Source organism: Galleria mellonella, unplaced genomic scaffold, assembly GCF_026898425.1.
Source record: "Galleria mellonella isolate WM207_F2 unplaced genomic scaffold, CSIRO_AGI_GalMel_v1 utg83, whole genome shotgun sequence".
In the NCBI taxonomy this organism is placed as follows: Eukaryota; Metazoa; Arthropoda; class Insecta; order Lepidoptera; family Pyralidae; genus Galleria; species Galleria mellonella.
In genome coordinates, this window is record NW_026442162.1 from 6,115,301 (window position 1) to 6,137,503 (window position 22,203).

Consider the following 22,203-nt stretch of genomic DNA (forward strand, 5'->3'; position numbering starts at 1 on the left):
ATCAATGATCGCTATAACATTTAGTTTTTTTTTTCTCGGAATTACCCGCACTTACAGAGAAGATATTATTTTTTATTATAAATTTACATATTTATATTTATTAGGTGCAAAGCAAAAATAAAAGACCTATGAATATATCTGTTTTATTTAAAAAATCAACACCACCAAACAAGTTTTTTTTTTTAAATCATTGCAATAAATTGTCTGAAGCCATTATAATTAATGTTACTCTTCGGCTAGCTAGATGACTCGGATAGGATTTAAGGAACTTCTTAAGATGCCTGCGCACTTCACCCACGACTAGCGGCAAATAAGCTCTGGTAGCTGGGTCTGCAGTATTCAAATGAATAATTGCGTCTTCCAGATATCTGTAGACAATAAAAATAGGTAGATCAAATACCAAACATATACTCAAGTGTGCTCAAGAATTGCATGACCTAATTCGTCCTTCACACTTTCGACATCGGAACGACCAGATAGGGAAAGAGCTTCCACTCTTACGTCGTAGACATATCATTTATATGTACGAGACGCTTAGCGTTTTCCTTTATTATGCGTACGACTAAGGAGTGGAACTCTTTCCCTGCTTATGTTTTTATATGCAAATATGATATTCACCAAGTTAAGGCAAATGTAAATAGTCTATTTGTGGACCTGCGAGCCCCATCTTAGACCACATCATCGCTTTCCATCAGGTGAGATGGAAATCAATCGCGACACAATTCAAAATAGTAAAAAAAAAAAACCTATAAATGCACCCCGCTAAAAATCATCACGATAGGACATTTGATCTTCGTCACCTATCTTCTCTTAACTTTTATTATACATCCTTCACTTACATCATGGTCGCGTAAAATTAATATTTTTCGTTCGTAACTGCGTTCTTATTCCATTTTCTTCCGTTAAAAAAAAAAAAAAAAAAGAAACTAAACGACATTCAATAATTTTAAATTGAGTTCTAAAAAAAAGTCGATTTTAAAAGTAGCAAAACCAGTAATTTTCAATTAAAAACTCTTCATCAACTTTGATAAGTTTTTTTAAAAAGTCTTTATCAATTTTGTTAATTTTTTTATGGGCTCAATATGTAAGTATATTTTTTTAGGTAAATAAATAATTTTCCAAATCAGTTTATAATTGACGGACTTATGAGATAATAAACATAAAAGAAATATAACCGAATTATTAACTTCTTTTTTTTAAGTCGGTTATAGAGAGAGCTGGAGATTAAAGTATTTCTTAACAGTGAATGATATTAACAGGATTTGAAATCCTGCAACTATGCAACAGTATCCATACTGATAGTTGTTTGGTCCCCGATGCATATTATAAGTAAAAACAAGAGCTGTCACAAACAAAGGCGTCAAAAATGTCAAAAGTCGAGATCGTTTACGAAGCTTGTGAACGTTCGTACATGATCATTTTTAAAATTAATCACAATTCACGACAGATACCTGCACTTCAACTGTGTATCGTGTACCATGTCGGTAGCTAGCTGCTGCATCAACGACAGCAGCACCGACTGTTTGAGTTTGCAGGGTGTTGCGAACACTTTCACCGGGTCAGCTGCGCGGCACGCGACCATCACTAACGACAAGTCCGACGCAGACAGCGCCTTCTCAAATGAGCCGTTGACGTCTCCATCTTCTATTAGTTTTGTAATTTCTGCTGACTGCATCTATACATGAACGTACAAAAAAATGTAAAAGGCATAATTTACATAATTTTTGTGAACTTTAAATACTTAAGCCGAAGCCAAAGAAGGAGGAAAAAAAAAGAAAAAGTATTTATAGTAGACTATGCATTTATGATCATTTTCTATCAGGTCGTTAATTTGTTTGCTATTCTAAGTATCATAAAAAATAAAAAAAATTGTTAAGGTATAAGTAATGGTTTAGGCGTTTGGAGAAAGTCATTCAATTTAGTTATAAATAAATACAAGCTATTTTAGGATACAAATAAAAATTAAGTTTGTGTTCCACAAAAAAAGTCGACTTCATTTGTAATAAAACCAGTTTATTTGATTTAAAAACTAAACTACTGGACCGATTTTAATAAAATTTCTATGGACCCAATCTGTAAGTATACTCTTTCAGATAAAAAAAGTATTTTCCAAATCGGTTTACGATCGATAGAGTTATGACGTAATAAACATAAAAAATACACCCGAATAAAATATCTCCTTCTTTTCGAAGTCGGTTAAAGATGGAAGTAAGTATAAAAGAATATAGTTAAAAATAGAAATGAAAAAGTGGCTTTAAGGTCTTATCTCTATCTTTATCTTATGTCTATCTTTAGCCTTATGTCTATGTTTCGGTTTAAAGGATGGGATATAGCAATAAATTTACAGAGTACAGAGGAATAACACCTGAGTCCTCAGGAAAAGCAACGCATGGGGGGTATCATGGGCGAAACAGTATACTCTGTTATATCCATGGCACTGCTCATGTCTATAGGCGACGGTTACCACTTTCGATCAGGTGGGTTTCCAATTTGTTTGCCATTCTAAGTTGCATAAAAAATCTCATTATAACATGTAATAGTGCTGGTTGATAAGCGCTGAAGCAAGATTACACTATAAACTTGACTACACTATAAAGTCCTTCGGTTTACAGAGTTTTTGCATTAAATGGCAAAAATGTTTACAATTACCAGTTGGTAGGGGGGGAAAGGGATTGTTGTCAATGGAGTTTGACAGCCCCATTGCCAGCAATATGCCCTAATAGGTCGACCTCCCCTGGAAACCATCGTGAACAATTCTTGTTGAATTCGTCACGATGGGCTAACTGACCTGCTTCATCCTCATCTATCATCCTTCACTGGTACCCCGCCGGTGTATTCCGATAGCGCGGGTGGGGTTACCATTCCATTATCACCCATTAAAAAAAACAAAAAAAATTACCAGTTGGTCAATAATAGACAGCTCAGGGTCAGCTGGCTGCGGCAGGCTTGTGAGTGCACACTCCAGGGGCGGGGTGGGCGGCTTCTCTTCGTTCAAGACGCAATCAGATGCATTTGTCGATATTACATCCAGAACTTTTTGGCGCCATTCCTTTAATTCGTTTTTGAATAATCTGTGAAAATATTATCAATATCTGAAAGTAGTTTCATGTTCCCACTGGATAGATAGCGAATTCTGTACACGACTGAATGGATGAACCCAAATCAAAAATATTTGAACATAACATCTCTATTTCTATAAGTAGGCAGATGATGTGAGAAATCTGAGGGAGACTTTGTACAAAAGTCGATTGCTTGTTTACCTCTGTCCCATTCGTGTTTCTACCGAAAAGTAGTTTTGTTTGCATGGCTGTGTTTCGGTTTGAAGGGTGGGATATGGCGTAAATTTACAGGGTATAGAGGAATAACACCTGAGTCCTCAGGAATGGCAACGCATGGAGGGTATCATGGGCGAATCAGTATGTGTGTGTACTGTTATGTCCATGGTACTGCTCATGTCTATAGGCGACGGTTACCACTTTCCATCAGGTGGGCCGTCAGCTTATTTGCCATTCTAAGTCGTATAAAAAAAAACAGTTCAGGGTACGACAAGGCAAAAGCCTTATACTTAGAGCGTGTGTTACAAAAATAAGTTGTATGTTAATGACCCCGACTTAACCACCTTACGAATTAAAAGTTCCTACCCCTTCTACGAATATAAAAATTTCATACTCTTCGACAGTGTGCTGTAGAGTGTCAAGAAGGTTTTCTCGGTTCGTATGATGCCTCAGCAGATGTTGGTGCTGATCAAGTGCGCGGCGCAGCGCCCGCCATGTCTTATGCGCGTGTTTCGTCAACGAGCCCGTATTTTCTTCTACTGTAACATAATACATACTCAATTATTCAATATGAGAGTGGTTGCCTAGTGGTTTATGTTTTTTTCACCCATGTTCTATAAACCCATATTATATCTGTTAAGTTAATGTTGTAAGATCCATCACTAGAGTATATGGGACATCACTAGAAGTGGACACGGATTGGTTGATTAATAGTTTTTTTTTTTATACAACTAACAATGGCAAACAAGCTGACGGCCCACCTGATAGAAAGTGGTAACCGTCGCCTATACACATGAGTAGTATCATAGACATAACAGAGTATACTGTTTCGCCCATGATACCCCCATGCGTTGCCATTCCTGAGGACTCGGATGTTATTCCTCTGTACCCAGTAAATTCACGCCATGTCCCGCCCTTCAAACCGAAGCCCACCATGCAAACACAACTGCTTCACGGTTGAAACACAAATGAGACAGAGGTACTCAAGCAATCGACTTTTGTAAAAAGTCTCCCTCTGGGTGTTTCTGGATCCCCAGTAGTGTTGTAGCGCTATTAACATTTTTATGGTAGGTCTCCATCTAGCTCACACCTACGCCGCTAAATTCATCGTGTACTCACTCTCAGCGAAGGCCCCCTCAACAAGATTGGTGACGTGCGCGACGAGCCGCCGATGCGACCTCTCCAGCACCGGCAGGTACAGTGTCGACATGTCGTTCGTGATGCAACTCTCTATGACCGCTTTTACGGAGTTTGCAGTCGCCGCCAATATCCTCTCCTTTAAATCCTTAGTGAAATAAATAGAATCTTAGTTTTAGCACAGATAACTACAATACTAAAATAGTGGATTGCGTTAATGGCAGAGCGACCGGTATTCGCTATTAGACACTTTACCAGAGGGAGACTTTGTACAAAAGTCGATTGCATGGGTACCGCTGTCCCATTTGTGTTTCAACCGTGAAGCAGTTGTGTCGTAAAGGCTAATCAAGTATGTTTTTTTTTTATACAACTTAGAATGGCAAACAAGCTGACGGCTCACCTGATGGAAAGTAGTAACCGTCGCCTATAGACATGAGCAGTACTGTGAATATAACAGAGTATACTGTTTCGTCCATGATACCCCCCATGCGTTGCCATTCCTGAGGACTCGGATGTTATTCCTCTGTACCCAGTAAATTCACGCCATATCCCACCTTTCAAACCGAAACAAAGCCATGCAAACACAGCTGCTTCACGGTTGAAACACGAATGGGACAGAGGTACCCAAGCAGTCGACTTTTGTACAAAGTCTTCCTCTGGTCTGTCCGGACATGGCCGATAAAATATCATCAAATGCAACTCACATCACTCTGAAGGAATCGGGTCATGGCGTCCCTTATCTCGCGGTCCAGGGAATGCCCTTGCTTGAACTCTATAGCGTCGAGGAGACTCTTTGCCCGAATATTTGTGTTCTCTTCAATGCCGTCCGATCTCTGGATATTTGCTTGTTCTATTAGCTTGCTAGAAAGTAAATTGTTGATAAGAACAAAAATATAAAAAGCTTACATAGAAATTATATTTCTTTAAAGAATAAAAAAAAAAATATCAAAAACAACATGACATGTAGAAGACATTAAAATAATATTGTATTCTAAAAAAAATCGACTTCAATTACTGAACCAATTTTGATAAAGATTGCTCTCAGCAATAAGACCGCCTCACTGTACTTATACAATTGTACCGTTATGTTTGTAAATTGCCTTGCTTATTTCCTATATTGTATAATGCAAATAAAGTATACTCATTCATTCATTCATTCATTCATTCATTAAATATCTTTTGGAACCAATCTGTAAGTATAATATTTCAGATAAAAACAATTTTTCCAAATCGTTTTACAATTGACAAAGTTAATAGGTAACAAATATATGAAAAAAAAAAAATTACAACCGAAATAAGAATCTTCTTATTTTTGAAGTTGGTTGAAAATACTATACATTTCTCGACTACTCTTATTATATAAATTAAAATATAATTATAGTATAATAATTAATTAAAATATTTTAAATCATGTGGCCAGGTCTTGAATCTATATTGCCATGCCCTTGCATAATAAGATCTTAATATATTCTGTATACTAAGCTGTACACTAAGCTGTGATTATTTCTTGTAATTAACAAGAAATAATCACAATGAGAAAACAATGGGCGACCTTATCGCTAAGAGCGATCTCTTCCAGGCAACCTTTGGATGGAGAGGAGTAATTATAAACAATTGAAACATTGATATTTCCTTAAAATACCTTTGATTAAAAAATTTATTTGTTATATCTATTGCAAACTGGTTGTTCAATTGTCCAGACTTTTCAATAGCGGACATCAAGTCCCGAATGCCCTCCTGTATAGCGTTCAGTAAGCTGCATTGTTTCTGAAACAAATCTGAGGAAGCAAAAACATAAGACAATATATAAATAAAATAGTATATATGTATGCAACGAGCATGATAATCAAGCATATGGTAAGCATAAGGCTGATGGTAAGCAGCCACCGCAGCCCATGAGCCTGTGACACATTATTCCTTTTTCATCCACCAAACAAAATCTTTACGATGTCTTAAAGATAAATAGGAGCTGTGACGCATCGTATTCTAAATCGTAGGAATACGGAACTGTAGAGTATCATTAAATCAGCCTTTAACTGTCCACTATTGAACATAGGCCTCCCCATAGACTGCCATGAGGAACGGCTCCAAGCCACCTTCATTCACTCCCTGTCACTATTAGGTGTATATCCTATACTGGGTTCGCCTGTACGGTGTCGCCACTCAAGAACCTTTCTTCTCCATCGGCTGTCGGTTCTTTGAGCTATAATATGTAACCAGTCCATTGCCACGGGGGGGGGGGGGGGAAAGGGATTGTTAATAATGGGGTTAAATAACCCCAATTTCTAGCAATATACCCTATCAGGTCGACCTACACGGGATTCCCCCTGGAAACCATCGTGGCTAATTCTAGTTGAATTCGTCAGTTGCTTTCATCCTTATTAGTCATCTATCACTGGTGCCCCGCCAGCGTATACCGATAGCGCAGATGGGGTTACCATACCATTATCACCCATTAAAAAAAGTCCATTGTCACGTCAGCTCGCTTATTCGTCGGGCTATGTCGGTCACTTTTGTTCTTTTGCGGATATCCTCATTTCAGATTCTATTACGTAAAAAAACTTCGAGCAAAGTACATAAAGTAACTAGTAAATATTATGCTTACCATTCAAGCGCTCAAGTTTCTTCTCCAGAATTGTATACCTGTCATTGTGGAACGCCAATTTCTCCCCGATACCGCTGTCCTGCATATGTTTACACCGATCTCCCAATGAGCTATCCGACTCGTAGTCATTTATGATATATATCTCCACGGAAGAATCACTTATTCGGCGTCCATAATTTTTACAGCTCGGAGAAGTGTTCTCCTTCGTCTCGTCCAAGGAACTCAACGATTTAGATCTTTCTAGAAAATGTTCGTCATTCTGTACCGATCTGTTGTCCATTCTTTTGGGTTGTGATTAAAGTAACTGGCGAAACACCGCGGCAAGTGAGTTAATAATGAAAGTTATTTTTAATCTACCCACATTTATTTAGTATTAACATTTTTATTCAACACAAATGATATGTAGGGTGGATGTCTAAAATTTTTTTTTTTATGGTTGATGATGGAATGGTTACCCTCCCTGCGCTATCGGGATACGCTGGCGGGGCACCAGTAAGGGATGATAAGTGAGGATGAAAAGGTAGGTCAGTTAGCCCATTGTGACAAATTACACTAGAATTAACCACGATGGTTTCCAGGGGGAACCGCGTGGAGGTCGACCTGATAGGATGTATTGCAAGCAATGGGTCAATTAGAACCCACAACTAACAATCCCCTTCCCCCAAAAATAATTATTTAAGATTGTGTACTACAAAAAGTTGACTTCAAACATGGTATAATCGATTATATTGATTTAAACAATCAATTGATTTAAAAACTAAAACACTGAAATAACTTTCTGAGAGATAAAAAAAGAAGTTTTTAAATAGGTTTTTAACTGATGATGTTATGAGGTTACAAATATAAAAAAACAATAGCACCGAATTAAGTGTCATCATTTTTTGAAGTCGGTTAAAAACATGTTCTTATAATAAAGGAATGTCGCAACTAGAAGACATTTTTTGTTATTTCGCTTGCACTGAAATTGTTATTTTTTTTTCTCTGTAGTTTCAAAAGACGTTACTTCTTTTTCTGGACTTCCTAGTCATTAATTGGCGTTATGCATATATTTACTTTTTAATATTTCGAATGTAGGTATGTTTGTATTACTGAATCCATACAATTTTTTTTTTGTATTCATGAGTGGCACGACTAATATAAATAATAATACAAGTTCCAAAATTTTAGTCTTCAAGCTTCAAATTGCTTTTTTTTTACTCCAGTATGGCCATTTTTGTCAAAAATACAGCCATTTGAAAAATCGCGTAAAATTTTGATTCTTTTGTTCCCTTAATTTTTTCCACTAGTGTATTTCTTATAGGATTGAAAGATAAAATGTCCCCAAGACCGCAATATCAAACGTAACAATTGGATAGTCATTTCACAGTTAAAATTGTTACCGCGTTTTTAACTTCACCAGTAAGAAAATCTGCACAACTATATGTTACTTTAGTTCGATAACTCTCTAAGATTTAGTTAATGGATACCACCAGCCATTCAAAATCAATTTGAATTTGAGATAAATTACGTTTAATTTGGTGTTCACTAAATAAGAATTTTAACGTTTTACTGAACTATCAGGGGAGAAATAGTGTACTCTGTTATATCCATGGTACTGCTCATGTCTATAGGCGACGGTTACCACTTTCCATCAGGTGGGCCGTCAGCTTGTTTGCCATTCTAAGTTGTATAAAAAAAAAAGATGATGACAGTCATATTAGCTGTCAATTATTAATCACTAGACTGAGTATAAATTACAAGAAATAAAATAAATAGGCAATACAAATGAATGTTTTTATTTATACATTTCTTACATTAATTTGAAGTTTAGAAAATACGTTACAAAATAAACACAACATTTCACTTTAGCAGAAATAAAATATCTCGTCTTGTACAGTCACCATCAGAATAGCAAATGCTGTAAATCTCTGAGAAAATCCTCAATATTAAATAATAAATAATCAAAACGAATCAATGTTTTAATAAGTCCTATAATCGGATAAACAGGGTAAGTTATGTATTTTTAAAAAAAAAACACTATATGTATTTTTAAAGAAAAAAAAAAAAACAAGCAAAAGTCGATTCTAATCACACGTCAATACAACGAAGTGAAAGGAAGGCCTGTCACGCCTGTCTCCTATTAGGGTAGGCAGAAACAATAGAACGCCAAATGCTTCGATTCAAACAAACCTCTTTCGCTTCCTCCACATTCATCAATCTTTTCATACACACTCGCCGGTTACGGGCACTTTTAATTTGGCTCTTCTTCAGCACGTCGCCTATTTGGTCGACATACGTGCGTCTAGGGCGACCTCTACCGATATCTCCATTCATTTTTAGTCATTATTGATTGAAAGAAAGGATTTATTATTATAGGAATTTGTATTGTAACACTATTTAAGTTGTATTAGTATTAACTTATACATTGGAAATGCTTATGGTATATTAATATCAGAAACAATCCTAACATTGAAGAAATTTCATAAATTTGAGTACATATTACACGCACATACTGACAATAGACATCCATGGTGGACGTGAATAATAAAGGATATGCAAAAATAAATATACAAATATATATTTCAAGAGCCATATTTAACTAAACATCAAAAATAAATATTTTTTTTTTAATGAAAACATGCTTGGATACAGGAATCTTAATTATAACACGAAATAGTCAACACTACAGAGAGAATTTAATATTATTTCCAATTTCTTGTTTAAATATCAAGAACTTAAGAGTTAAGTAACATCTTTCTTGAACTCGATGTAAATTGTTCGAGAACTTGCACGTTCATATTTAACTGATGCCGACTGTACACACACACACATATAAAACGCTTCAATTATATACGTGTAGGTGTTTCCTCATTGAGAGAACAATCTAACTTGTTATATAAACAAAGCGGATAAAACTACGCATCATATGTTCGTATAATTATTTTGTTAATCATCGAAAATCACATAGAAAAGCGAAAATAATATCAATTAGTGTAGCAGTCTCAATTTGCTAATTATCTAAGATTTAACATTGTACAGAGAGTCTTACAGTGTATTCTGTAGTACGGCTTCGGCCATCGTTTGGTACAATTAACGCGTTGACTGCCAACTACGAGATAACATGTTGATTGCCAACTACGAGATAACATGTTGACTGCCAACTACGAGATAACACGTTGACTGCCAACTACGAGATAACACGTTGATTGCCAACTACGAGATAACACGTTGACTGCCAACTACGAGATAACACGTTGACTGCCAACTACGAGATAACACGTTGACTGCCAACTACGATAACACGTTGACTGCCAACTAAGAAATAACTCGTAGGTTGCGAGTAGGTGTAGGTAGGTTCTTTTCTAGAGCGCCAGCTACGAGTTATCTCGTCCTATGTTTACTTGCCATGTTTGTGCAGCTACGATTAAATTGGGAATACATCGTCATAGTCGTAGAATACTGACGGATCTGACGAATATTACATATATAGATCTGTCAGTATTCTACGACTATGACGATATCAGTGCTTATATCGATAGATGGCTTCTGGGGAAAGAACAAAAAATTGACACTGGCTTGCATTAAAAGAAAATGTATTAAAAAACGAACCAAAAATATAAATATAAAATTAATTGAAATTAAAAAATATTTTAGGGTTTGGTTGTATTTTTATGCTTCTTGATGATAATTATGCATTAGAATTCTAATCTTTTGTTTGAAAATTTTCACAATACTGTAAACCGCTCTACCCGTTGACATTGATGCTCCTTTCCACTTTGTGTTTGCTGGAACAGAACTCTTTTAGAGTTAAGCTCGCCTTTGTACATTTGATTTACCTCTGTCATAATTTTTATGTATAATTAGTGTGTACAATAAAGTATTAAATAAATAAATAGAATTATAGTTCTTAATGATATTTTTTTTACAACACAGAGGCAAACTAGCATGCGGCTCACCTGATGGTAAGTGACTACAGCCGCCCATGGTCATCCGCAACACCAACGGCATTGCAGGTGTGCTGCCGGCCTTTTAAAAAGAAATATGCTCCCTTCTTAAAGGTTATGATGTCGTATCGATTCGGAAATACTGCTGCTGGAAGTTGATTCCAAAGAATGGTTGTGCGTGGGAGAAAGTGCCTTGAAAAACGCACGGTGGAGGACCGCCGCTCGTCCAGATGGTTGGGATGAAATTTTAGTTTGTGGCGGGTTGTACGGTGGTGAAAATCAGGTGATAAATTCGGTAGAAGATGCACAGAGATGCAACATACATGCGCAGTTTCAGTGAGTCGATTGAATGTGATTAAATCGAATTGTCATTTTGTTAGGCCAGATTTTTTAAAATTGCCATGGCAGTCAACGTGTTAAAATTGACTAATTGTTTATTTATTTACCTCATCGAACCAAGATTTCACAGGGTGCAATTTTTAAGCATTCCGACCTATGTTCAGAAATTTAGTTTAATTCAAAACTCATCGAACTACAGTTTTGTTCGGCTACTAAACTGCCGAGGTTGCGGCAACTTTTAAATTGGCGATGCACAATCGCCAATTAGCAAGTCAAACCGCTCGCCTCGATTTATTGCCAAACATCGTGTCTTGTGCGCCGAAAGTAGCACCGTCAAATTTTCCTACAGTCTTTATTCTGCGATGCAAGCTCGCAATGGCGACGGGCGCGGTTAAATAACTGCTTTGCAACTTCTTAATCTTATATTTAACATTAATAATTTACAAAACATACTATATTTATGTAGCAATCGACTTTTTTTTTAAATCATTTATGAGACTCGTTTGTTTTTGTATATTATATTAAAAAAAAAAAGATTTTTATAATCATTATCATAAACTTTATACGTATTTATGAAATCAAAAAAAGTTTAAAGCAATTCACGAAAACTTTAAAGCATAAGGTAATGTATTCATAAAGTTAGAAACTTTATACATTTCAAAAAACTTTAAACAGTCTGATACCGCAACAGTAAGCTTATCAATAAAATATACATGCTTGGCGAAATCTTGTAGATTCTTAACTTAGAGCGAGATAGAGTATCTAGCGCTTACTCACGAAAGAGACGACTATAAAAATGTGGTCTTTTAAAAACCATAGCACTAATCAGTAATCACTTCCGAGTCACACATATTATTAATAATGTCATTTTAATACAATTATATCACATTACATGTTAATCATAAGGTTGATTGGGCGCTTTTGTAGTCTATCGTGGGACGGTATGATATCGTACGATTTTATCGTCACGATATAATAGAAGAGCAAAACGAGCATAGACTTTTACCTTCGCGTTGCATAGTTTATGGTTTATAAAACACGAGAATTGACACGATCATTTACGTAACATCAGTCTCGTGACCACAGCAATGTGTATCCTGATCGTAATGTCCAGATAACCCGGGTAAATTATCATGCGTTACCTAAATGATGGTGTAAATTAACACTAAACAGAAAACATAAAAAGTGTACAATTGTATTGAGACTCGTTTTTAATTAATTCTCCTCGACGATACAGTGCGCGGAAATTAGTGACTACGTGAGCATGCATTTTGATTCCACAATTATATCGTGACGATAAAATCATACGATATCATACCGTGATACGATAAATTACAAAACACTCATTCGACAGTCAACCGCGAATATCTCCTAACAATATCAAATAATGTATTCTGTTTTCTGCTTAAGTTTTGCAAGAGACAGAAAAAATTGTTTCTGAAATTATTACAAAATACAATTAAACCAAAAATTGGTTGGTTTAATGTCAATTCTCAATGTGATGTCACAGTTATTTCTCTATAGAACACAGAAAAGGAGATAAAAAACGTTTCTACGACTATTTTATAAATGTCAGAGAATAAGTTAACCATAATATTGTTGTCAGTGTAAAACGGAAATTATCATAAACAAAGAAATTTAAACTATAACTACTGACTTTTATAAATTCTTACGTAATGTACGCGGGTGATATTGCAAAACAAAACATATATACATATATATTTTGATGCAATATTACTAACAAAATTTACACCAAGTCGTTTGCTGCATTAAACAATCTCCTCTTCTAGAATAAAGCATAAATATCTCCCTAAGGTCAGGTACAGAGTACAATCAGTTTCTGTTACCTCATGAATAGCACTTCTTGTAACACCTTGTGTGATATTATAAAATAAAATGTGATGTGATGTGATGTTACAATATATTTGACAAGCTTTGTTGATCATAGGATATGCAGTATAAAATACATAATTAGAAAAAAAAAAACAGACAGATTGATCGTCCCTATGACGGTTTCAATTTGTATAATTCGTTACATATACAATTATGTAAATTGTACATTTGAACTCACTTTACCTCGCACTTATTAACACTAAATAAATTTATTCAATGATACATTATTATGTATAATAATATTTTTATAGGATATTGACTTTAAATGACAAATAAGTCATTGATTATTGAGTAGTGACGTTTCATGTATGGGGGGTATTGATAGGGGAATAAAGTATCAAGAACTTTTTAATACCCCGTGACTTGTACAGTCAAAGTTTAGGTTAAAAAATAAGGGTTTCATTATCTACAGTTTAGTTCAGGATATCTGTCGTTCACTGTATAAGTCTCTCTATAATAAAATATTACCTTTACTTTTCCCGTCACAAAGCTCAAAGCTTTCAGAATCGACTGTTAAACACATTCCGTGGCACTTTAAACATATCTGAGTATCAACTTGCATTCACAAGCACAACGACACCGCTGCGTCGGCGAGCGGGCGGTCAGTGCAGCCGGTGCATGGTCCTGTATAGGTCGCAGGCGCAGTGGCAGCACGACCGCGGTCAGACCGCGCTCTTCACCAGCGACTCGGTGGCCATCAGCAGCATTTTGAACTGCCGCGTGAGCGCGTGCCCTGGGTTTGCGTTCAGGAATGCCATTATTTGCTTCTGCAGCTCGCGTATTACCGCGGGCAGGTGCTCACGGGTCACTGGGTTGTTCGTGTCGAGGTTCATCACCGCTTCTTCTAGGTACCTGTGGGAGTAAATATTTTATTTGTAAGGAACTTTTCAGACTAATCAGACGTCAATTTTATCAGATCATATTATATTTATTGGTTGAAAAGTTTGATTATTTTGCAAAAAAAAAAAAAAATAATGTACTTATCCAGAGTCTTTAACAATATAAATTGTGTTTTACCACTTAGTTTGAAAAATGGTTATAGCTGAAAAGACTGACTTACAAATTGGATTCGACAGGAACATTTAAAATTTTGAGTAAATACAAATAACAAATATTTATGACCAGAGGGAGATTTTGTACAAAAGTCGTTTTCTTGGGTACCTCTGTCCCATTCGTGTTTCAACCGTGAAGCGGTTGTGTTTGCATGACTGTGTTTCGGTTTGAAGGGTGGGATATGGCGTGAATTTACAGAGTACAGACGAATAACACCTGAATCCTTAGGAATAGCAACGCATGGGGGCGTATCATGGGCGAAACAGTATACTCTGTTATGCCCATGTCATGTTTATAGGCGACGATTACCACTTTCCATCAGCTTGTTTGCCATTCTAAGTTGTATACAAAAAAAAAAAAGAGTTTCAAATTATTTTATTTATGATTACTAAAACAACTGAGAAACAGTAACTGTTTGAACATTATGAAATAGAAATTGTATTATATATTGAATGACATTTATCGAGAGTACGACATATGTACACGATATTATTAAATGTAAGTAGATAAATAGGGAGTATTTAATGTACGCCGCAGTGGCCATGGCGGTGAAAATGGCGCCCGCTTAGCTTTACACCGCAACGTGACTACGTACGCTGCAGCGCTGATTTTTCACATGCTTTATTTTAATATTTTTTAATGGGTAATAATGGAATAGTAACCGCACTCGCACCGAATACACCAGCGGGACACCAGTGAAGGATGATAGGTGAGGATGAAGCAGGTCAGTTAGCCCATCGTGACTAATTCAACTAGAATTGTTCACAATGGTTTTTAGGGGGAACCACGTGGAACGACGTATGCGACCTAATATTACTAGCAATGGGGCTGTCAAACTCCATTGTTCGCTTTCCCCTCTGTACTCATGGTATATTTGTTATTACAAGTGGGTGGTGTACCTGTGCTTGAGGTGCGTGTCGCGCGTCATGTCGGCGGCCAGCTGCTGCACGAGCGACAGCAGCACGTGCTGGCGCAGGCGGCACGGCGGCGCGAACACGGCGGCCGGGTCGGCGGCGCGGCACGCCGCCACCACCAGCGTCAGGTCCGACGCCGACAGCGCCAGCTGGAACGCGCCGTTCGCGTCGCCGCCGCTCATCAGCGACTGGATCTGCGCCACTTGCATCTGTACACAGCACACATACACATACGGTACAATGGCCACGAAGCATATACAAAACGGAAAATCATGGTTAGGTCTAGCCGCTCTGAAGGAGGAATAAACAATCTTCGGAACGATTGAATTATTTAATCAATGATCCGGATCGAAGGACCAAAATCATCTGGAATTAATATTATAAATTGATACATAAATTGATTTGATTGTCACATGATTTTCGATAATAATATTACAAACATATTTAATGTGGAAATAAACAGATAAAATACCAACTACTTCAAACTATACCAACTACTTCATATAACAAAAAGGAAATGATTGTACTTGTACGAGAAAAGGAATTGATTCTTGAACACAATCTCGTTATATTACGATATGGTTTCTGGAAGAAAACTATGTATCAATACGTAATTATTGTTTTTTATTAATAAAATGACAAAAGCTGACAATTGGCAGTGCTGTTGATGGAAGAAGTAACCGTGGCCTATGAGAAGTTGTGGATACAATGGCCTTCACGAGTTAATAATATTATTATGCTTGTGACCTATATTAATTTTTGAACAATTTTAGGAAGAGTTAGCAAAGCGTGTATGTACAGGATTTGCTTGTCGGTGGTATTGTTGATGTTATGTGTTCGGATATGTGCATGGTAACTGACTTGCCTGCGGTGGTATAATGTATCTGCATGTGAGTGGTGGGGGTGAAATGCATAATGTATGTGATGTATATGTGTATGGAGTGCCTAAACCGGTGTTTTAAAACGCGGGGCCCACGCCCCAAAAGGGAGCAATTTGATAGTTAAGGGGGCAATTAAAAAATGGAGTCGAAGCGATTTTAATCCTCTTGCTCCGGACCACTTAAATGCAATGCTACGAGTAGATATCGGTGCCAAAAGTAACAAAAATTAAAAATTTTGTAAAAAAAAATATTTGTTAGGTAAAATTTCGTTTGACGTTACCAATATATCAATTGGGCGATTAGAGTAGTCAAGTAAACTTTGTCGGGAAAAAATATGTATGGGGGCATAAAAATTTTAGATATGTTCAAGTGGGGCATGACATAAAAATGATTGGGAAACACTGACTTAAACTGTTTATCGGTTATAGAGGTGTTAAGTACGTATGCGTTCGTGAGTATGTAGATATTAACACGTTGTTGGAGGTGTAATATTTGTGAGTGTGGGGGGTGACTATCTGCGTATCAGCGTCAGAGATGTGGTGTGCGTGCGTGTGCGTGCGTGCGTGTGCATGCGTGTGCGTGCGTGCGTGTGCGCTGACCTGCCTGTCGGCGGCGGAGGCGGCGGCGGCAGAGGGCGTGGGCGGCGCGGCGGGCGTGTGCGCGCGGGACATGTGCAGCGCCACGCCGCGCGCCTGTTCTCGCCACCACGACAGCTCCTTCTCCAGCACGCTGCCGCCGCATCACACGTAAACAGACACACATCTTGTTAAATATGCACAACAAAAATAGTACATTACTGCAGCGACCAGCAACTGAGGCATTCATGGACGAACGTGCAAAAATTTCCAAGCATGTTTGAGAAAATGTATATTATTAAACGTGTATCACAGCACAACATATCGCACCTTTGGTAAGACAAGGGCACAGCATACTAGAAATCGCAAAATGAGTTAAATATGTAAAAGAACTATAAAAACATTCCTTTTTCTAGTCAAACAAAGAGTCGAACAGCATTAGTGTTTTTGTCATTTTGGATGAATATGGCGACAACACGACATATAATGTAAAAAAAAAAAAAAAAAACTTTACATGGCTGTCCTGTAAAACCGCGAAGTACAGTTGTGCCCTTGTTTTGCGATATATAAAAATTAGTACATAACACTTAAACAAGTATTATACAGGTATTTTCTTTGATATAGGTTTAGTGGCAACTCGACGTCACGACATAATCAGACGACAAATGGTTACACGAACGTTTCAATGCATGAATTTTTACTGACGTATACAGGGCTTATATAAATCACAAAAAATATTTGCAGCAATAAAAATGCATTGTCGGCTCATTATGATCCTTCTATAAGCTAAACATTACAGTTAAATTCGCTTCAGCTGTGTAACAAATGCACCTAAAGCCGTATTGGACCGAGGTGATGCCCGCGGCCGCGGCGGTGCGTACCTGTGCGCGGTTTCCTGCAGCGCGGCGGTCAGCTGCTGCATGGGAGGCTGCGCGGACGCAGCCGCCAGCGCGCTGGCGTGCCGCTCCAGCGCCGCGCGCAGCGACGCTGTCGCTGCAGCGCCGCCGCGCTCCGCGGCTGCACGCGCTGCCGCCTCAGTGTTCGCTGCGACTACACGGTAACAAGTTTACAATTACAAAAAAAAAGGCGGTCAAGTTCAAATTGGGCTCACACAACGAGGGCACCGTACAAAATCATCAAGTAAAATTTTGTTATGTGAAAAAACTACAAATTTACAGTTTTTAATTTTTACCTTTACTCATGCTACATGACATTGTTTCTTGCCAAATTTCATGATTCTAGGTCAACGAGAAGTACCCTATAGGCTTTGATTCCCTTTGCGAATGTCCAAATATGCGATATAAATGCGATATAATAAACGGCCGTATCTTTTGATTGCGACAATTAAAAAGCTTAATTTTTTTACTGTCTTAAAAAATTGCAGACCTGAGTATATGACATTAATTTCAACTCGATACCATCACGCGTTTCTACAAAAAAGGGTTTTGACAGACAGAGGTACGGGCAACGAATTGATCCTATAAGGGTTCCATTTTCTCCTTTGGAGGTAAGAAATCCTTAAAAATGGGGATAAATCCAGCTCCAAGCCTGCCTAAGAAGCAGTATAACAATATCAGTGGATACATGAAGAGCTTACACTCTTTGGTGCCGTTCTGGAAGGCCTGGTTGATCTGGCGGAAGATCTGCGCGTGCGCCTTCTCCATGACGGGTACGACGCTGTCGAAGAGAGCGGTGCGGAACGACTCGCGAACCATGTCCGCTAGTGACGTCGCCACTGCTGTGCTCAGCCGGTCCATGACAGTCTGCGGACATACAATCAAATAATCGATGGAATACAATTTTAAATATTGCCGATTGTGTTTATTAAATAGGTATGGTATAGAAAATCATCTCATTTACTCATTATCATCATTTTAACCATTATTCGTGCACTGTTGGCCATAGATTTCCCCCATAGACCGCCATAAGAAACAATTTTAAACTACCTGCATTCACTGGCTCTCTGCGATGCATTTATTTGAGTATACGCTGTGTATAGGCTGGCAAGGCAATACTGAAAAATGAAAGGTGAGAATGAAAAGGCAGGTCAGTTAGCCCATCGTGACAAATACATTTGGAATTCAGCGTGATGGTTTCCAGGCGGGGCCACGTGGAGATCGACTTGATAGAGTATATTGCTAGCAATAGAACTGGTAGTCTGCATTATTGACAATCCTTTCCCTCCTAATCGGTCGGTTAGGGTCGGATGCGATCCAGCGCGGTCGGGTGCGGTCAGATGAGGTTGGTTAGAGTCAGGTTATGATCGAGCGCAATCGGGTGCTGTCGGGTGTGGTTAGGAGCGGTCGGGCACAGTCGGGTGGGGTAGAGCGCGGTCGGGAGTAGTCGGGAGCGGTCGAGTGCGGTCGGGAGTAGTCGGGAGCGGTCGAGTGCGGTCGGGAGTAGTCGGGAGCGGTCGAGTGCGGTCGGGAGTAGTCGGGAGCGGTCGAGTGCGGTCGGGAGTAGTCGGGAGCGGTCGAGTGCGGTCGGGCACAGTCGGGAGCGGTCGAGTGCGGTCGGGAGTAGTCGGGAGCGGTCGAGTGCGGTCGGGAGTAGTCGGGAGCGGTCGAGTGCGGTCGGGAGTAGTCGGGAGCGGTCGAGTGCGGTCGGGAGTAGTCGGGAGCGGTCGAGTGCGGTCGGGAGTAGTCGGGAGCGGTCGAGTGCGGTCGGGAGTAGTCGGGAGCGGTCGAGTGCGGTCGGGAGTAGTCGGGAGCGGTCGAGTGCGGTCGGGAGTAGTCGGGAGCGGTCGAGTGCGGTCGGGAGTAGTCGGGAGCGGTCGAGTGCGGTCGGGAGTAGTCGGGAGCGGTCGAGTGCGGTCGGGAGTAGTCGGGAGCGGTCGAGTGCGGTCGGGAGTAGTCGGGAGCGGTCGAGTGCGGTCGGGAGTAGTCGGGAGCGGTCGAGTGCGGTCGGGCACAGTCGGGTGGGGTAGAGTGCGGTCGGGAGTAGTCGGGAGCGGTCGAGTGCGGTCGGGAGTAGTCGGGAGCGGTCGAGTGCGGTCGGGAGTAGTCGGGAGCGGTCGAGTGCGGTCGGGAGTAGTCGGGAGCGGTCGAGTGCGGTCGGGCACAGTCGGGTGGGGTAGAGTGCGGTCGGGAGTGTCGGGAGCGGTCGAGTGCGGTCGGGAGCGGTCGAGTGCGGTCGGGAGTAGTCGGGAGCGGTCGAGTGCGGTCGGGGGCGGTGGGGCGCGGTGGTGCGCGGTGGGCGCGAGGACGTACCTTGCTGGTGGCGAGCTTGTCGATGTTGTCGCGCAGCAGGCGGTCGGTGGCGGCCAGCTTGGCGGCCAGCTCGTGCTGCAGCGCGGCGGCCAGCGGCTCGAGCGCGCGCGCCGCGCCCGCGCCCGCCGCCGCCGCCGCGCGCCCGCCCGCCGCCTCGCCTGCACGCGCGATGCGCTCCCACCTGCCCACACACGGCTCCATGTACACTGCTGACCGTACCACAACAACTGCCACGCTTCACACACCAATTGGCGAACGCAACTAAACTTTTGTGACGTTTGAAAGACCTACGTTCAGCACGGGACAGTTAACGGGTAATATGACTATGATGATATGTAAACCATACAATTTTTTGGTACAGTACCCTACAATACTATACCCATATACGTATATATATTTCATTATATTATGTCTACAAAAATCTGAATAATAAAATAAAATTATTATACTGTAGCCCTAGCGTGCACGGCGGCGGCGGTGCGCTGCGCGTGCTCGTGCAGCGCGGCGTCCAGCATGGCGCGCGGGCTGCCGGCCCCTGCTGTATGGCTGTATGGCTGTATGGCTGTATGGCTGTATGGCTGTGCGTGGCGGCGTGCTACTGACCCGTCGGCGAGCGCGGCGTGCACGGCGGCGGCGGTGCGCTGCGCGTGCTCGTGCAGCGCGGCGTCCAGCATGGCGCGCGGGCTGCCGGCCCCTGCTGTATGGCTGTATGGCTGTATGGCTGTATGGCTGTGCGTGGCGGCGTGCTACTGACCCGTCGGCGAGCGCGGCGTGCACGGCGGCGGCGGTGCGCTGCGCGTGCTCGTGCAGCGCGGCGTCCAGCATGGCGCGCGGGCTGCCGGCCCCTGCTGTATGGCTGTATGGCTGTATGGCTGTATGGCTGTGCGTGGCGGCGTGCTACTGACCCGTCGGCGAGCGCGGCGTGCACGGCGGCGGCGGTGCGCTGCGCGTGCTCGTGCAGCGCGGCGTCCAGCATGGCGCGCGGGCTGCCGGCCCCTGCTGTATGGCTGTATGGCTGTATGGCTGTATGGCTGTGCGTGGCGGCGTGCTACTGACCCGTCGGCGAGCGCGGCGTGCACGGCGGCGGCGGTGCGCTGCGCGTGCTCGTGCAGCGCGGCGTCCAGCATGGCGCGCGGGCTGCCGGCGGCGCTCCGCAGTGCACGTACCTCCCGGGACTGCGATGCCACCAGCTCTGCGGTGGAAGCGGATACATGACACCACATCACACCTACTCATTACCACACCCGGTGTAACCCAATCAAAAAAATCCCGTCTCTTACAAAATCATACAACAAAAGACTTCAATTAATATATTTATTAATAATAAAAAAAAACCGACTTTAATTATGGCAAAACTTTCATAGGCACAATGGCCCAAATGAGAGACTAAGCGCGGAATATAGAGTCCAATTTATGGTATTACTCACTAACTTTGATTTAAGAACTATTGAACTAATTTTAACTCCTATAGGAGCCATTTGTAAGGATATTCTTGCAGAAGAAAAAGCAATAAAACCAACTGAAAACCACCTTTTTTTTTTAAGTGTGTTGTAAAGTGAATATGGTTACCGGTGAGCTTGTCGATCTTGTGCTCGATCTGCTCGAGCCGGTCGAGCCGGTCGAGCCGGTCGAGCCGGTCGAGCCGCTCGAGGCGGTCGAGGCGGGCGCGGTCGGCGGGCGAGGGCGCGGCGGCGGGCCCGAGCGAGTTGTTGAGCGACTGGTTGCTCGACTTCTCGCTCGACGCCTTCCTCTGGTTCGCCTCCGTGATCTGCGCCAGCGAGATCTGCGGCCACGACGTGTCGCTGTCTGCGTACAATAATTTACACGTGTTTATATAAAAAATACACATACCTCTCGATAACATTTTTTATATAACGTATAACTAGCCTCCTGCTGTGAAGTTTTTATTTTATCATTCCTTCTATGTAATTCCTTGTTCTTAGGTAGTACCCGAGAACTCAGATCACTCAGAACATCACACGAAACACAATTTTACCTTTTTATATATATACATATATTATAAGTATAGATTAAACAAGCCTTGATTTTTAATAAAAAAAAAATGTAATTACTAGTATGCGTGAGCGCCGAGGGTGTGTGTGCGGGCACGGCTGCAGGTGCGGGTGCCGCGCCGGCCGCCTCCCCCGGCTCGTCTGCCTCCTCCGCCTCCTCCGCCTCCTCCGCCGCCGGCGACTGGCTCGACTCCTCCCCCTCCTCCACACAGACACAGCCCGTTATATTTCAATCAATTTCAAGAAGTAGATTCTAAATTCAATCGTATTTTTTATATTACCTCATAGTTTCGTCAGTTGCAAACCGATTTCGAATTTTTTTTCTTTTTTATGCAATTTAAAATAGCAAACAAACTGAAAGCCCACCAAATGTATAGCCGTTTCGGA

General features: G+C 41.0%; 2 protein-coding genes across 3 annotated transcripts in view; both read right to left on the reverse strand.

Moving 5' to 3' along the window:
* Positions 1 to 181: 181 nt before the first annotated feature.
* Positions 182 to 7,460, reverse strand: LOC113516698 (enhancer of mRNA-decapping protein 4-like). 2 transcript variants are annotated; one of them, XM_052901936.1, is made up of 8 exons: positions 7,018 to 7,460; positions 6,055 to 6,190; positions 5,117 to 5,273; positions 4,395 to 4,560; positions 3,670 to 3,811; positions 2,900 to 3,071; positions 1,452 to 1,675; positions 182 to 368 (listed from the first exon to the last, which is right to left on the reverse strand). In XM_052901936.1, exons 1-8 carry the CDS (start codon positions 7,295 to 7,297, stop codon positions 188 to 190), a joined length of 1,458 nt encoding a protein of 485 aa, XP_052757896.1. In that variant the 5' UTR covers positions 7,298 to 7,460; the 3' UTR covers positions 182 to 187. The 2 variants fall into 2 exon arrangements, with proteins under 2 accessions (XP_052757896.1, XP_026756962.2); XM_026901161.3 differs by having other exon boundaries at positions 3,670 to 3,814; positions 7,018 to 7,458.
* Positions 7,461 to 8,765: 1,305 nt separating this feature from the next.
* The window catches only part of LOC113516362 (enhancer of mRNA-decapping protein 4), a 28,826-nt gene continuing 15,388 nt past the window's right edge, over positions 8,766 to 22,203 (reverse strand). The window contains exons 15-23 of the mRNA XM_052901907.1: positions 21,877 to 22,018; positions 21,374 to 21,610; positions 20,861 to 20,996; positions 19,805 to 19,985; positions 18,193 to 18,358; positions 17,477 to 17,645; positions 16,620 to 16,749; positions 15,125 to 15,348; positions 8,766 to 14,024 (exon numbers count right to left, since the gene is read on the reverse strand). Of these exons, the coding sequence (XP_052757867.1) occupies positions 13,835 to 14,024; positions 15,125 to 15,348; positions 16,620 to 16,749; positions 17,477 to 17,645; positions 18,193 to 18,358; positions 19,805 to 19,985; positions 20,861 to 20,996; positions 21,374 to 21,610; positions 21,877 to 22,018 (1,575 nt within the window). The 3' untranslated portion in view covers positions 8,766 to 13,834. The remainder of the gene's footprint in view (positions 14,025 to 15,124; positions 15,349 to 16,619; positions 16,750 to 17,476; positions 17,646 to 18,192; positions 18,359 to 19,804; positions 19,986 to 20,860; positions 20,997 to 21,373; positions 21,611 to 21,876; positions 22,019 to 22,203) is intronic.

Bases quoted from the DNA above. Each gene is read 5' to 3' on its own strand.
- LOC113516698 (XM_026901161.3), bottom strand. From the start codon at position 7,297: ATGGACAACAGATCGGTACAGAATGACGAACATTTTCTAGAAAGATCT. The intron at 3,815-4,394 runs GTGAGTACACGA...ATTATGTTACAG, and splicing joins TGAGGGGGCCTTCGCTGAGA to TAGAAGAAAATACGGGCTCG. The intron at 1,676-2,899 runs GTAATTTTTTTT...GTTCATGTATAG, and splicing joins TGTCTATTATTGACCAACTG to ATGCAGTCAGCAGAAATTAC.